The 16,056-nt window shown below is 33.0% G+C and overlaps 2 protein-coding genes across 2 annotated transcripts; one reads left to right on the plus strand and one right to left on the minus strand.

The window, feature by feature from the left end:
* The first annotated feature begins 15 nt into the window (after positions 1 to 15).
* On the plus strand, positions 16 to 2,851 carry LOC143185337 (annexin B9). The gene is made up of 8 exons (XM_076388284.1): positions 16 to 97; positions 172 to 329; positions 472 to 523; positions 923 to 1,304; positions 1,401 to 1,553; positions 1,856 to 2,029; positions 2,158 to 2,339; positions 2,428 to 2,851. The coding sequence occupies exons 3-8, from the start codon at positions 494 to 496 to the stop codon at positions 2,479 to 2,481; spliced, it is 975 nt and encodes a 324-aa protein (XP_076244399.1). The 5' UTR covers positions 16 to 97; positions 172 to 329; positions 472 to 493; the 3' UTR covers positions 2,482 to 2,851.
* LOC143185335 (uncharacterized) lies at positions 2,845 to 6,145 on the minus strand. Its single transcript, XM_076388282.1, has 10 exons — positions 5,893 to 6,145; positions 5,394 to 5,811; positions 5,052 to 5,282; positions 4,574 to 4,989; positions 4,216 to 4,484; positions 3,995 to 4,149; positions 3,758 to 3,905; positions 3,459 to 3,687; positions 3,171 to 3,364; positions 2,845 to 3,079 (listed from the first exon to the last, which is right to left on the minus strand). The coding sequence occupies exons 1-10, from the start codon at positions 5,916 to 5,918 to the stop codon at positions 3,039 to 3,041; spliced, it is 2,127 nt and encodes a 708-aa protein (XP_076244397.1). The 5' UTR covers positions 5,919 to 6,145; the 3' UTR covers positions 2,845 to 3,038.
* Positions 6,146 to 16,056: the final 9,911 nt, after the last annotated feature.

The raw sequence follows: 16,056 nt of genomic DNA on the forward strand, positions 1-16,056 counted from the left end.
GTTATTTTGTCATATTTATGCAGAATCACGAGGAGGATAATGTTCTTCGAATTTTAAATATGAAGAGATGACTAAGTAGGTGTATTCGTCAGTACTGGTCAGTACATAATGTAATATCAACTTGTGATTGGTAGAATGGTGCCCCTTTTTTTCACGTATTACTCATTGCAGTGGATACCTTGAAAGCCGCGAATGACGTGATGCGAAAGTGGGTGTGACCACTGGTACACTGCTATTGACTGACCGGCTATCAAACGTGAAAGATCTGTCTGCTTCTGCCTATTTAGCGAGAACAATTTAACTACTGAACTATTTCTAATACATACGCTGTAAGTATATTCTACACATTTCAAATAAAAACGGTAAACTTAAATTATGAAAAAATACTATAAATTCTGTAGTAGTATAAATAACACAGTTTCAAATATTTTTTGTAGAATTATTGTTAACCAAGATTCCCATTAATTGCAGATTGTACTTTAAATAAACAAAAATGTCACAGCAACAATATTATCCATTTAAAGTGAGTATACTTGAACTATTGTTTGAGACGCTGAAAGTAATTCCTCTGCATAATTTCGATTAGTTTCATCTATTTCTGTCTCTTCGAGTATCGACTAACTGTATTTTTAACTTTGATTCGTTCTGAGAAGTCAATCTACATTTGATTTCTTCGCGTCTTCTCTTTGTGATATGTTCGCTGCCGAACACGCGATGTCGCGGGCTCTGTAATTAACTTTGACTGTCCGACCACGCGATATCGCGTGGATTCGATACATTGTTTCTGAGTGTCAGTATTTTTTCGGCACACGGCGATTAATCGCTTTTTAGACCTGGCAGTGAACGTTATTAAACACGAGTTTTTATTGAATTTTATGACTCTATTACTTTTAAGATTGCAATGCATTTCTTTGAATTTTAGTGCACACCTACAGTATATCCTGCAGAGCCATTTGATGCGAATGCAGATGCTGCACTATTGCGAAAAGCAATGAAAGGCTTTGGCACAGATGAAAAGACAATTATTGATGTACTTACCAGGAGAGGAATTGTTCAGAGATTGGAGATTGCTGAAGCATATAAAACATTATATGGCAAAGATTTAGTTAGTGATCTTAAAAGTGAACTTACAGGGAAATTAGAAGATGTTATCCTTGCTCTTATGACACCATTGCCTCATTATTATGCTAAAGAGTTACACGATGCGATCACTGGCATGGGAACTGATGAAGAGGCAATTGTAGAAATTCTGTGTACCTTGAGCAATTATGGTATACGTACCATTGCAGCATTTTATGAAAATTGTAAGTTCAGTGTCTGTAATAGTAACTTCTAAATGATCTTAAAAATGCAATACATGAATAAATTATTAATTTATTTTTGCACTTTATTATTAATAGTGTATGGAAAAACCCTTGAAAGTGATTTGAAAGGAGATACTTCAGGACATTTTAAAAGATTATTGGTTTCACTTGTTCAAGCAAACAGGGATGAAAATCAAGGTATAGATCATGCTCAGGCTATAGCAGATGCACAAGCTCTCTATGAGGCTGGTATGTACTTTTTATTTAATTTTAATTATATTTTAAATGTAATTAATTGATAATACAATAAAATATGATAATTATAAATACACTAAATATTTAATGATTAATTTTCGCTCAGCCGACCGCAAGTAGCAACGCACGCAGTTGTTAGTTGAGTCATTTTGACCTGGCTTTGGCTGGGCAAAGGTTAAATGTTTATCAACTTATCATCAAATATTATCATAAACATTCGATAAGAAATGTTTATCACTAAATATGATAAATAATATTAACATAAATTTTAATAATATATTTAATTTATCTTATAGGTGAAAAACAGTGGGGTACAGATGAATCTCAATTTAATGCTATTTTAGTAACACGTAGTTATCAACAGTTAAGACAAACTTTCCTTGAATATGAAAAAATATCTGGCCATGATATTGAAGTTGCTATTAAGAAAGAATTTTCTGGCAGTCTTGAAAAAGGTCTCCTTGGAATAGGTCAGTATCTCCATTTTAGGAGTGTTTAATATTAAAAATAAATTATCTTACATATAAAAAGTGATTGAGTAATTATTTCAATTTTATCGAATGCAATTTCTTTTACTAATGAATTTTTTATTTAATAGTGAAGTGCGTGAAATCAAAAGTTGGTTTCTTCGCCGAACGATTATATGCCAGTATGCATGGCATAGGCACAAAGGATCGAACATTGATTCGTATTATTGTTTCCCGAAGTGAAATTGATTTAGGCGATATTAAGAAAGCTTTTGAGGAACGATATGGAAAGTCACTGGAAAGTTGGATTGCTGTATGTATTTTCATTCTTTCGTAATCGAGTTTTTATGATATATAATTTTTATATACACTAAACCGTGAAAATGTGTTTAATCTTTCAGGGTGATACATCTGGAGATTACAAGAAAGCTCTTTTGTCTCTTGTTTCGACATAACTGAAAACAAATTTCATGATTGAGGAATCTCGACAATTTCTATGACACGCTTATAAAAAGATCTGAATTGTGAAGTAACACGTCTGCTTCAATTGCTTACACCAATTATATTAATCATGTGTAGGGGCATAAGGAATTGTGCATTTTGACATACTATTTATACAACTTTCGAATCTTTAAAGCACCACAATTGTGCTATTGCGTGCTTTTTATGATCTACTAAAATTTATTTTTGATGAAATATTTTACTAAATCGCATTGTTGTGTACTACTTTTTTATTAGAAAAATGTTTATGTATTTTACACTGAACATCTTATATTTATACAAACTGTTGTGAAATATGTGCAAATAAAAATATTACAAACGTTATATAGTTTATTTGTTCAATACTTTGTTTTATACAAATTTACAGTTTTTATTAGTCTAAGTAAATAAATTTAATTGCATTTGTGAGCATATTTCTCATATAAATAAATAAAATAAATATCTTTTAACCGTAACTAAAAGTAAAATTACAATGTACTTAACAAATATGTTTAGTCAAGTGACACGAACATCATTTCTCTTTCTTATTTCTTAAACTTCTGCGTACTGTCCCTGAAAAAAATAACAATATTAATAAATATACTATTTGTATATGTCTAAATAATAACATATTGTGTATCTATATGAATAGCGACATTTATACCTGTGTTCATTTTTTTTTTTTTAGATTGTTTGTTTTTTGTAAGCATTTGACCACTTGGTGGATAAAACATAGCTGGCATTCTCTCAAAACATTTTAGCATTGGAGTTGGTACTATTTTATCTAGTGGAATCCAAGGCGAATTTAAACTGTGGAACTGCTCACCGTAAATTGTATGAATATCAAAAATATTTTTTCTGCGGAAAACAGAAATTAAGTACTTGAAGGTATAATTCGTTTTTAATGTCACTTGAAAAAGATATACTTCAAACTATAGTATAATTTATTTACCCTGGACTTTCTGCTTCTTTGTAGACAGTTGCAAATGCTCCATTTCTTACTGTGTGTCTCATAATATAACGCCCTGGCGATAAGTTCGAAAGGTATTGAATAACATTATGCAAAATCGTTAAAGAATCTTCAACTTTTATGTTATAAAGTCTTTTAATCTCATTATTTATAGACATCGCTGTACGATATTCTATCTGCAATACTTCTGACGTCTGAGCAGCTATACGAACTGAAATATAGAATTACACAATGTTAATTTGTAAAATATAAGTTGACTATAATCAGCAAAAGTTGTTTACCTCGTGCAAGAAATGTAAGAGGTCTAAATGTAAGAGAAATCCATTGTTTCAGTGCTTCTTCTAATGTTACACTTTCAGCACCCAGATCAACTTGATGCTCCAATTTTGGTGCTAATAGTAGTAATCTTTGCAAATTTTCTTGTAAAGTCTGTAAACGAAATAAAATATTTAATAATTTAAATGCTTGGAACCTTATACATATATTTTATAAAAAAAATTTATATAATACATATGTACCTCATATCCATTTGTTTTTGTACGAACTAATATCTTATATTCTTTGATAACATTTTTCATTAATTCATTTTGTTCTGAAGAATGTGGTCCTATGGTAAATAATTTATATGATGCATTATCTTCAAGAGTTACTTCAGGACTCTTTTTATCAGAACCTGATAATTAAAAAAATTAATTATTATGTACATTTTCATTAATATGGATAATAGAAATGTATTTACCTTTAGTATTTGTTGCAAAGTTAGAGTTATTGCTTTCTGAAACAGATTGCAAAGGTTCCTTACACTTGGGAATAAGATTTTCAGAAGATATTGCCTCATCCTTTAAATCCTGTTGCTCTGAAAATTCTTTGGTATTCTCATCTTGAGGGAGTGTAGTTGAATGTGACTCATTGTTATCATATATTAAAGTATTTTCATGTTCTGTTTCCAGTTTTAAGAGTTCTTCACAATTAACATCGTCAAATATATTATCACTACATTTTTCTGTACTATTATCACATATTTAAAAATATTAATTAAAGTGTTATTGTGCAAAAAAATAAGATACATAAAAAAGTGATTCTTATTTATACCTTACCTTTCAGAATTCTCACGTTTGAACCGAGTAAAACAACATTTAAGAATATATTTGTATACCCAAGTGTTTTTTTCTGGTATAGTACTTGCAATTGGTGGAGCTTGTTTATCTATGTAGATAACATTTCTTTCATTGTGCTTTTTTATAACTACAGGTAAAATCCAGGAATTTAGGTAGTTTGACCCAATGTTATTTACTAAACAATTAAGACCACTGGATGAAATAACTAAGTCCACATTATTATCTTCAGCCAATGTTTGACAATTTGGATCTTCACTTACTGGTAATTTGAAAGGAACTGAAGAATTTGTGCTACTATGGTTTTTGTAAGGAAACCTTTTTCTTAGTGTTTTATTATTTACACGCAGTATACATGGTTTTGTTAATGTCGGCAATTTAATTTGTGGTAAGTGACCCTATGGAGCAAAGAACTTTATTATTTTTATAGATATTACTTTTACATTTTACAGTAACTCACCATCTGTAAGCAAACAGAGATATATTTCACTTCAATATTTTTATCTGCTACGAATGGTATGTTTGTAACTTCAGCATAATATCTGGGTAGTTTATAAATATATTGCAATTTTGATTTCCAATATGAATTTATATAATCTTCACACATGATTGTTAATGATCTGTCATTCCATTTACTTTTAGCAAATTCTAAGAACTCATCTTGTTCTTTCGATATTATTTTCTGTAAACCCTATAAAATAATCAATACAGTAAATAAAGATTTATTTACTTGCTGATGCAACTGTTGTATTGCATTGAAAATATGAGTAATAATTTTTAAGCGACAATGTATTTTATTTACCACATAAGTTTGTAGTTCTTCTCTTTCTGTTTGAGTTATTTTTGGTTTGTCAGATTCTGAAAACCTTAATAAAACTTTGAGACATGTTGCCTGCTGTTCTTTAGTTAAGTTAGACTTTCTAGGAAACTTATATATCGCTTTAACTATACCAGGCACATAGCTTTTGTTCATCTGTTTTTGCTTTGGCTGAATGTTTTTTCCTACTTCGGCAACTTTAGTATTATTATCTTCAGTTTCTTCATCCACTTCTGATTCTATATGTCCTATTAAATCTATTTTAACAGTTTTATAATCGTCTTCGATACTCTTAAATGGATCAGTGAAGTTTCCAGTCATAATTCTATGCATAACACTTTCCTTCTCTAATCTTACTTCATTAACAAAACTTTCATCCACAATATCATCCAATGGAAGTGTCCTAATGAATACAACATAATAATTAATTAATATTACCTTACTATCATTGTAGGTTAAGCTGAATTATAGACTGTTTATTTACCAATCAATGTTTAAGAATCGGTCCATAATTTATAAAATACCAAAAGTTTATAACACTCATGTACAACAATTATAAGTTTGCTTTCTTTTTTTCACTTGTTTTCTTCAGTCTTATCTTGGGATTGAGAATGACAGAATGATAACAAACGACGCATAACATGAATTATAAGTTATACATAGATTAAATCACTGAGTGGTAATACTGAATATTTTCTTAAAGAATAAGTACATAGTAAAAAAGCGGTTTTAAAGTATATTTCTGCAATTCAATATCATATTAAAATATATTTCAATGGTTTTCTTGTTTCATAAAAGGAACATCTAGTTTCTATCAATACGCTCCTGATTTTAATATCCTCACAATATCCTTATTACAATACACAATACAATACACATAACAAAAGTAATTGTTTCAATAGATTTTAGAATTCTTAAAAAAAATGAAAGAAGGATTTCGAGAATGCGCTTTTTTCCCAGAGAATTTGTAGATCCATTGAATTTAAAATATAGTGTCTTATTTGTTTATTTTTGTTAATTAACGTATTCATTCGTATTCAATATTTTTGAGTGACAAAAATCGTTTATTTATAGTAAGAAAACCATTTAAATGATATGGCCAAAACATGGACACTAAAAGCACTAGCTGCAAATACTTCTAGTTAATATTGTATTTGTATTTATTAAAGATTTATTAGAATTTAAAAACTGGGTGTTTAGATCATATAATCTAGAGATTTAAAATATACAATTTTGTTTTCACGATAGACCCATTATTTTATTAGTGATTATTTTATTAATGATCTCTATATTACCGATACTAGATTGTAGACCAAAAAATCCTTAACCATCTAGCGGCGACACCTAGAAACTAATGTCTCATTTAAACGTTTTTACACGCAGAGAAATTGAAGAAATCATTTAAGTATTTAATGATAAATAATTAAATAGTATGTAATAGTGGGTGAGGAACTTTTGAAGAAACTCTAGAAATTATTGTGCAATGATACCAAATACGAAAACTGTTTATTTATAGCCAGAGAAACCTTTAAGCACACACTTCATAAACATCGGTAAATCTCGTTTATTAATTACTTTATTTATAATCAGAGTATTGGAAGGATTTATAGAAACTTAATAAGTCACTATAGAACCTATTTGTTTGAAAATATTGTTACGACCATCTCAGTATCTTCTTACATAAAATACAAAATTATAGCAAAACATGTTGTTTATTAATATCATTTTTCAGTAATTACTTGGTAATTGTATAATGTTTGAAGCACTCAATTATATAATATTGGAAAATATATAATCTTTATGTAATGAAAAGAAATAAAAAGATACTATCTATAGTTTCCCACTTCAACTCCAAATATTCAATATTAATTTCTCATAACTTCTTTAATTTTAAAGATAAAGCAACAAAATTTGGAGGAAAAATGAGAAATCTATGCATTTTATGTAAAAAGATCCTACGTGCCCGTAGGTCGTTTACCTACTCAGGCAGCCATGACGTCTTGAAGACGTCTATTTTATATCCATTTTTTGTCTGAACATCTTATAGACGTAACTTGGACATCTTTAAGACGTTTTACGAATATCCTTTAAGACGTCTTGAAGACATACTGCTTCATAACTTCAGACGTTTCAACTTTTCGACATTTTTAGGTCTCTACTGGATGTTTCTAAGACGTTTCTAAGACGTCTCTGTGCTATATGGATAGCTGCTCCACCCTCATATCCCAAGCCATCGAGAACCGATCGTAAAAAGTAAACGTCTTTGAGCTCGCCTTCCAGCCAGCCCCGTCGATGGATAACGCTGGACCAAGAACGTCGCCAACATAGTCTTATGGTTCACCGTTTCCACGGCGGATGAAGTGAAAGCCATGATCGAGGCTGGTGTAGAATGTAAAGAAGTCGGTGCGAATCGAGAGAGGGAAACCGCTTTGGCGTCCAGTTACTCCAAGGCAAGCTGAAAGGAATGTCGAGCGCCGTGCATCGCGACGCCGAGTACTCGCACTGAGCATCTCTAATTGACGCCGCTGGACGCCCTCGACGCATCTTTGGTGAGTGGACCATCTCACCCTCTGAGCGAGGCACGTTTCAAATACAATTAAATTAGTTCATTTTATTCCAGACATTTCATAAAAAGGATCAAATAATTATTCTTTTTTTTTTATGGGAAATATAGTTACTCAAATTGAAGAGGGTGCAAGTATCTTTCCTATCTATGTTTTCCTTGTTTTAGTTCCTAGTTCTTGGAATTATTCTGCATTTTTTTCATTCCTGTTTTGACAAGAGGAAAACGAGTCATTGCACATATTGTATCAGAAACGTGTCACTTTCAGTCTTTTTCTTCCTTTATTTTAAAGTGTTTAGAGTGAAAGAACATTATCTGTCATTCTATTATCACTCATAATTTTTCGTAAGACCGAAGGAGGATATCATGAGCATGAGTCGACTTCGAAAGTGTGTCTCACGTTATAAACTCGTGAGTGAAAAATAAATCGATATCCAGGAAACAGTATCGTGTGTTCTTGAATGTTGAATGCAGGATTTGAGAACTTGTCTTTTTAACGATTTTATAGAACCTTTTTGTTGGATAATGATTGTGTCTAAGAAATATTCTCATATCACTGTATTTTGCGTCTACATGCAAGGTGTTCGATAATAGATGTTAACAATTTCAAGAGCTGATTCAGATTGTTTTGAAGTTATTAATTGTTGCAGAAACGTCAAAATGTCCTGTGAAATATGTCTGACTCGAGGCTTATTCTACTGCCAGCGTACACTACTTAAGACAAGCACAGCGAAATCAGTAGAATAAGTCGCGAGTCAGACACATTTCACGCTGCATTTTAGGAGTTTTCCCAGCAATTAATAACTCAAAAATAAACTTAAAGACGCAATTTCGTATTATTTTAACATATAAAATCTTTCCCTAAAAATTCCTGGCAACTGTCGTAACAAATTCTATATGCTCTAATACTTCAGGGGGTAGTTGGAGGACCAAACGGGTCACAAAGTATGTTTAACACATTAAGTGTCGTGATAGAATTTCATTTATTCAGCGAAACTTCGAAATCTATTCAATGAAAAAACTGTGTTTAATAAAATTAAATACTAAATTAAACAAAATTAAGATTTCTGACATCTGTTGTCGAACACCCTGCATAAGACCTCCCAGATGTATAGTGACTTAAACAAGACCCACTTAAGTGGTGTGCTGTGCAATACTTTTACATATGATATCTCAAAGATATAAGTTGTTAATTGGTATTTTGTGCTACTTGGTTTAGATGTGTATCCTATTCAGGATTAATCAGTTGCTTGCCCATGTGGTACTCACAGGGCTCCAAAAAACCAATAAGGTAAATGTCCCAACACTAGGACTTTTAAGATTTCAAATGTTCCAATAAGTGGACAACCTAAAAATATGTATATCCTAACATTTGAACTATTACTATATATTTGCTGTTGTGTTTTTGTTTTGTTAGGCTAACATTAAAATGTAAGCTTAAAATTAAATAAAATTAACGTAGTGTTCACGTATGGGGGACATTTACCTCATTCGCAAAATACGTTAAGCTATTCCTGGTAGCTTGACCTGCTACCAAAACATTACTAGGAGTCGTTTAAAGATCTGAACCCCTACTGTTTTTACGAAGTCACTATACATTACAGAGGAACGATATGAAATTTACGAGATCATTACAAGAACAGCTTGAAGCCTTCATCGCTGGTCCAGCTCAAGTCTCATGCAGAATTCGCAGCCAAGGCGTAGCCACAGCTCACCTATCTTTCCGTGTATCTATTTAACTACTGTGCTCAACGAAATCCAAGTGAAAGTACATCACTATTTTGCGTGAACGTTGTGTATAGTTGTGCCAGCACGTGCTTACGTTCCATATTATAATTGGGCCATCGTTTACGTTGTGTTACGTTACAGCTAACGCAGTCGCCGAGTGAAACCGAGAGTCTTGGTTTTAATCGGAATTATGGAATATTTTGTAGCCAATTAACGTTTTTTTTGCACAGCTCGCTGGAACACAGCGAACGAGCGGCGTTGCTGCTTTTTACTATTTGTGGCTTCGTTTGCGCAATATTTCGGGGCTACGAAGTCGCCCAAAAACTTTTGTTTCTCGAGATCGTTCTCTACCATTATGGGCGGAATATTCGTGAAGCCTTTTGTAATGATTATGTTGGCTAAGTCCTGGTGAGATACCAGCGATAACGTAAGATCGTGAATAGTGGATGGATTCAGGGATCTTTTGCTTCAGCTAGTCCTTTGTACAAACTGAGCCGAGGTGGCAGAAATGGTGACACAATCCAAAGTTAATTCTGAATGAAAAACGTTGTATCAGCGCAGGTCTGATTCTCAGTGGTTAACGAGATAGCATCTGAACATTTAGATTAACAAACAATGACCAACCGATTTCACATGGCTATTTAGTTAATTATTGAATTAAGTGCACGCAAGTTACAGTGAACAGTCTCTTAAATCGCCACTCTCTTGACTTTACAGTGTTAGCTGCCTTTTCGTCTTATTTTAGTTCCTTAATTTCAGTAGGTCATTTTTGAAAGGTTGGTCAGCGACTGGGACCATTATGTTCTTCATTTTCCCAATTCCAAAGTACCATTTTTTGAAAACTTGATACTCAACAAATGGAACCATTATGTCTTTAATTTCTCAGTTTCAATGAATCATTTCTTGAAAATTTGATGGTTAGGAAATGGGACCATTGTGACTCCACTCTATGAGCCAAGGATTAATAGTACTAGAATGAACAATCATAGAATGAAAATCTGAAAGATTCTCTTAATTCTCCTTCATTGCCAGTCGAAGAGTTGAAAACGACCAGGCAGCTCGATAAGCGCAACAATGGAAAACTAGTTTTCATTTCGATGAAAGACTCCTGTCACTCGTGGGCATTCCCCATTCGAGGGCATTGGCGATCGGGGTGAATTGGCATTCCTCGAGATCATTTTGCTTTCTAAGTTAACGTCACGTGCGCCGCTTAGCCACGCGGATATTTGTGTACAGACACGTGCAACGTTTCACGTTTACTCGTGACCACGAGCCATTTACATTTTACAAGGACTGCGTGTTGTGGCACTTTGCGTGCAAACGTTCACTGCTCTCGTTGCGAGTGTTGCACCCGCGTCCCACATGAACTGTAATTTATGTAATATAATTATACTGTCATCGGTGCAGAACGCTTACATCGATCGAACTGCATATCGTCTAATCTTACGAGCTTGTAGGCTGAGCAGAGCCACTTTTTTGGGCAGGTTTTAAGGGTTCACGGGGAAAAAGGGGAAATATCAAGTTGTAGTATTTCTCAGAAAACGAGAATTCATTTTTCAATATGAATCAGTGGGTTGAAGGACAGTACGAGTCCAAAATTTGCCATTTTCAAACGAGAAATGTAATTTCAAAACTGGCTATGTCCATTTTTAAGAAATATTGAGATATTTATTGCAATCTGTTTCTGAAATACAGTTCAGATTAACTATCTAAAAATGTGGGGTTTTGAACTTACGTTGTTCTTCGACTCACTGATTTATACGAAAAAATGTTAAAGTGCAAATTCGTTAAGATTGGCATTCTCCTTTTTCCTCTGAATCCTTCATTTGGAAAATGCTTGGACACAATAGAAAATCACGTTATTGCGCAAAATGATGGTAGATTGTACCAAGGCTGCTAAGATATTAGCACCTAGGAAATGGCTTATAAAGTGAAGTTTATGAACAGACAGTGGATTTTAAAGCAGGATACATTCAAGTTCTGCGAATATTTCCGATCAATCGACTGGCATGAAACTGAGCTGTTTATCTTGAATGAGTAAGACATTAGGTAGCTGGTTTCACCTATAAGCGCTTGCATTAACAACTATCGAGAATAATTAACGATGGGCCAGACTTACAAGTTTCTGAAAAAGTATACATATAATTCACAAAACTGACATTTATTTATATTTCAGTAAAGAATGAAACATGTGCACGGAATCGTACTAGTTTCCCTGGCTGCTCTGGTAGATCTAGTGTTAATTAAACGGTCGTTACAGATATCGAATTAAATATTTTTAAACTGACAAAGTTTACATTTGTTGAAACTACGATAACGGAAGTAAAGGTGTTCAAATATGTGAATATTCTATATGCGAGTAAAAATTGATATTTTTGCCTATTTAAGGAGTGAAAGGGTTTCTACTTTCTCTTTCTTACATGTAACTGAGGAAGAAAAGCGGAAGTAACAGATCAGATTAAGGCATCCGATACCTAAGTTCTCATACGACTCTTTGTCTCCTATTCTAATTCTTCGGTAATTCAAATTATTAGTACCTTGTAAACTATACACTATAATAAACATTATTTCATATAGCACTCTATAATCCTATTAATAGTGCATTAATAAGATTTCCATTGTAGCTCACAAGAGACAGACTTCAAAGTGAAATTATATTGCCATGGCCTCTGAATGATTATCAGCCACACCTTGGAAAATGTAAACGCATAAATGGATGCGTTTCACCTATCCCCGTGTCCATGCAAGCTGATAAATTGCAGTATCTATCTGAATCATAGCACAGAAATAATATTCCTTCCTAATACTCCAAAATTAATTTCCAGTGTTCAAAAGCAGGTCACTATAATAACATTGGTTGAGAGTTAATTTAATATTAAGTAGAACACCAGCCAGTTCGCTGTATTAATATTCATAGAATAAAATGAGTAACTTACGAAACTGTGCTCGTTGTTTCTGTACGTACACTTTATTTCTAAAAATTTCTTTGCACTCCTTTTTTGTATCTACTCCAAGAGGATAATTATTACTCGTTAACAAATAAACAGAAATAAATGAAATCTGGGACGCTATTTATCATAGACATCATGTGTTCATTATTATAATTATGATGTAACAAAAGCACCTTAAAGTTCAGGTTGCATACGAACCAGTTCTAATACCTGAAAGCGGCGTTGCCTTAAGAGAGAAGCTTCGAGGAGAAATCAAGCTTCCGCTATCGAGATTCATCCGGTGTTCGGTAGAAACCGGAGGAAAAGAATTCAGGTCGATTGGCGCTCCGAAACTGTGCGCTCGAACGGGAAGTAATTAAAATAACGTTCGTTTGGTATCCGCAAATGGCAGAAAAAATGTTATGAGCTAAATAAGCTTGCGTTACCAGGCTAAATATAACAAAAACTAGACTGGACGCGGAGGCATTACGAGTTAACGCCACTTGGAATTGGATACGCCGTTTCGAAACACTTCGACTTCTTTCTGTTGATGCTGCGGTAAATCAGATGCTGTTACGAACTTCAGGAATCTAGGAAATAGTTTCATTTTGGTACTGTACTACTGATTGTGAGAAATATTTAGTAATTTCTGTATCAATGCTAGGCGAAATTTCTAATCTTAGAAAATAATTTCTAATCGTCATTGGAGCAAAATTTCTTTTCTGTGATACAGGTCTATGAAAAATTTACTTTGACTCTTTTAACTCTTTACGTCCTCGTGTAGTTATTTCGCAGTATCAGTTACATTAAAATTCTATTGTAAAAGAAACATGCTCAAAATTCTGGCTGTACTTAAAATTTCATTTTTTTAATATTCGATAATGCATTAACATTTATACTAATAATACATATTAATATCTGCTAGCATTAAATAATAATAATTAATTTGTAAGAGACGCATACACTTAACATATGTTTTATTTAAATAGTTTTTAAGTAACTGAAATAAAAAGTGCGATAAAAAAAGTAATACTAATTTAATTCAGATTTTAAAAAGCTAAACAATTTCTATATTTCTGTACAATAGATGTACCTATTCTTGGAACTTAATTAAACTGTAAACTGAACTCATTCCTGCAAGCAACAGGTAGTTATGTGTTTCTTAAATTGTCTTAGATCAGCCAAGGCTAACAGCGAAAAAGAACGCCTAATTAAGAATCGTCTGGAAAATTGACTTTCTTCTCGTTTCATATAATTAATTAAAATTAGCCTGAGTCTCCAGTGACCCCAGTGTTCTCGCTGGTAAATTAATTTTACTAAAGAAAAATTTTCGCTAATACGCCTACAGTTCAATCCAAAACTGATTATAACATTGTTTCGGTGAAATGAAGATCGTGAATGCCAACACGCGTAGAACCTCGGAATTCGAAATGAGTTATCTAATCGTCAGATGTGAACTGGCTCTTGACAATTGGAAGATCCTAGGGAATTGTCCCTTGTAACAATAACAATCGCGCTGCCTGGGAAGCGCTTTCAAGTAACGATCGTTCGCAAGATAACATGGTGACTTCTTAACGTGAGAATTGGTGTTACAACTACCAAACTATTCTTATTGAATCACTGTAATCTACTAAAGATTTCGCGAATGCCTGTTCCTCACGCATTCATGGCTTGTTAATTGAATTATCGCCCGAGGCATGGCTTTAAAATCATTTTGTACGATTCTATTCGCTAGACATCGCTTAATTAAAAGTGAACTGCACAAGTATTGGAAGTGTTCTGTTTCGAATCAGCTTCTGCTAAGTAGGTGTACGTACATCATTAGTACTAATTTTCTGAGGCGTTTTCTATTCTGTGTTAAATTTCTCTTTAATGACACATGCATTTCAAAAATCACATATGTAGCTCAGAAAAGTATGTTCTTTAGAGAAAGCAAAAAACTACTCATGAGCTTAGAAGAAAATTGTTAAATAAATAATAATAACGACATAAAAAGTAGTTTTATTTGATGAAAGTTGTAGTTGAATAATTCGTCTGAAAAATAGTTATGTGTTATATAGATAATTTTCTAAATTTTCTTATCATTATTTCAAAGATTTGTAATTTATACTTGAAGAGTTCTTTGAATAAAATCTACAATTTTTATGTTTAACTGGTAAAATTTTTATAACGAACAGGGTTGTGTTTAGTAAGCTAATTCTTAGTCTTCTGAGTCGTGTCATTTTCTAAATATGCATATGTACGATATGTGTATTAATAAGCTTAATTTGGAGGAAATTGTAAGTAAAAGTGATACAATGGAATGTAAGTCTCGTTGCATGTGTTTACACTGGTCACAAAGACTAGAAGTCCTCGTGCGGTACCAGTTGTTCCTACAAAAATATGCGTCCTCGGGAATGAAAAAGAACATGCACAACAAAATGCAGAAGTATTTCGAGTGACCGTGATCCTTGACCTTGAAAGACAAAATATTTATAACAGATTAACCGTGAACTTGAAAGAAGGATGCCAGACTAATCAACTGGTCTACTATTCAAATATTTTATTATTTAAATTAACTTTAGTCTGAAACGTCCTCTTTTTCCAAATTTCCTGTTTTCTTCTTCTTTGTTTGGCCGAATTTTTTGCTCAAGGTGTATAAAATATCTCTCATCATTTGATACAAATTTCACTTTAGAGCTGTTTGACTAACTGTTTAATTGTTTGACTGTTGTCTTATTTTGTACGCAAATTTGGTATTAGGTCAGACAAAAGTCTAAGCTTAATGAAACATTCAACAATTTCACTACATAATCCAGTTAGATATATCATAAAACGTTTTAAACATTAACATAGCGAAATTGGGGTCACCTCATTTCTGACAGGCGAAATAAATCTCCTGTCACGTCAGGGTTTGGCCACCAATGCCCTATAAATTTTACGCATGTTGCGCTAATCGTTTCTCCCTTGAGGCTTGTTTCATTCTTTTCGCGAGGGTGCGTTAGAGGAGTTGGTTGCAGTCTAGCTTGCAACAACCTGCAGCTTCAGCCATCTCTTGTTAACCTTTCCTCTTGACGATGGAAGAAGTTACCATGCCTGGGAAAGTACTTTCCTAAGGATTCTCACAATCGCAGGACGTTTAACCGCGAGTGTAATAAATATTACGAAGTTCCGTGGAATTGTGTTTGACACTGCTTGCTACATTCAATTGATACACGTGCCACCGCCTATAATCTATAATTATTCTCTATTTTACTCGAATTGTGTAAGTATACTTCGGACCACCCATTCTCCGAAGATGAACGTGGTTTCTTGCAATCACGTGTCAAAGATATGTCGAGCGTTGACTTTTAACAGATACCCAGCATGCTAAATGATTCATTCACGTCCTCAGGTTAACTATCTGTACAGGATATTCATTTGAAAACTTCACATTTTAGATGTAAAG

This window comes from Calliopsis andreniformis, chromosome 10 (assembly GCF_051401765.1).
Source record: "Calliopsis andreniformis isolate RMS-2024a chromosome 10, iyCalAndr_principal, whole genome shotgun sequence".
Taxonomy (NCBI): domain Eukaryota; kingdom Metazoa; phylum Arthropoda; class Insecta; order Hymenoptera; family Andrenidae; genus Calliopsis; species Calliopsis andreniformis.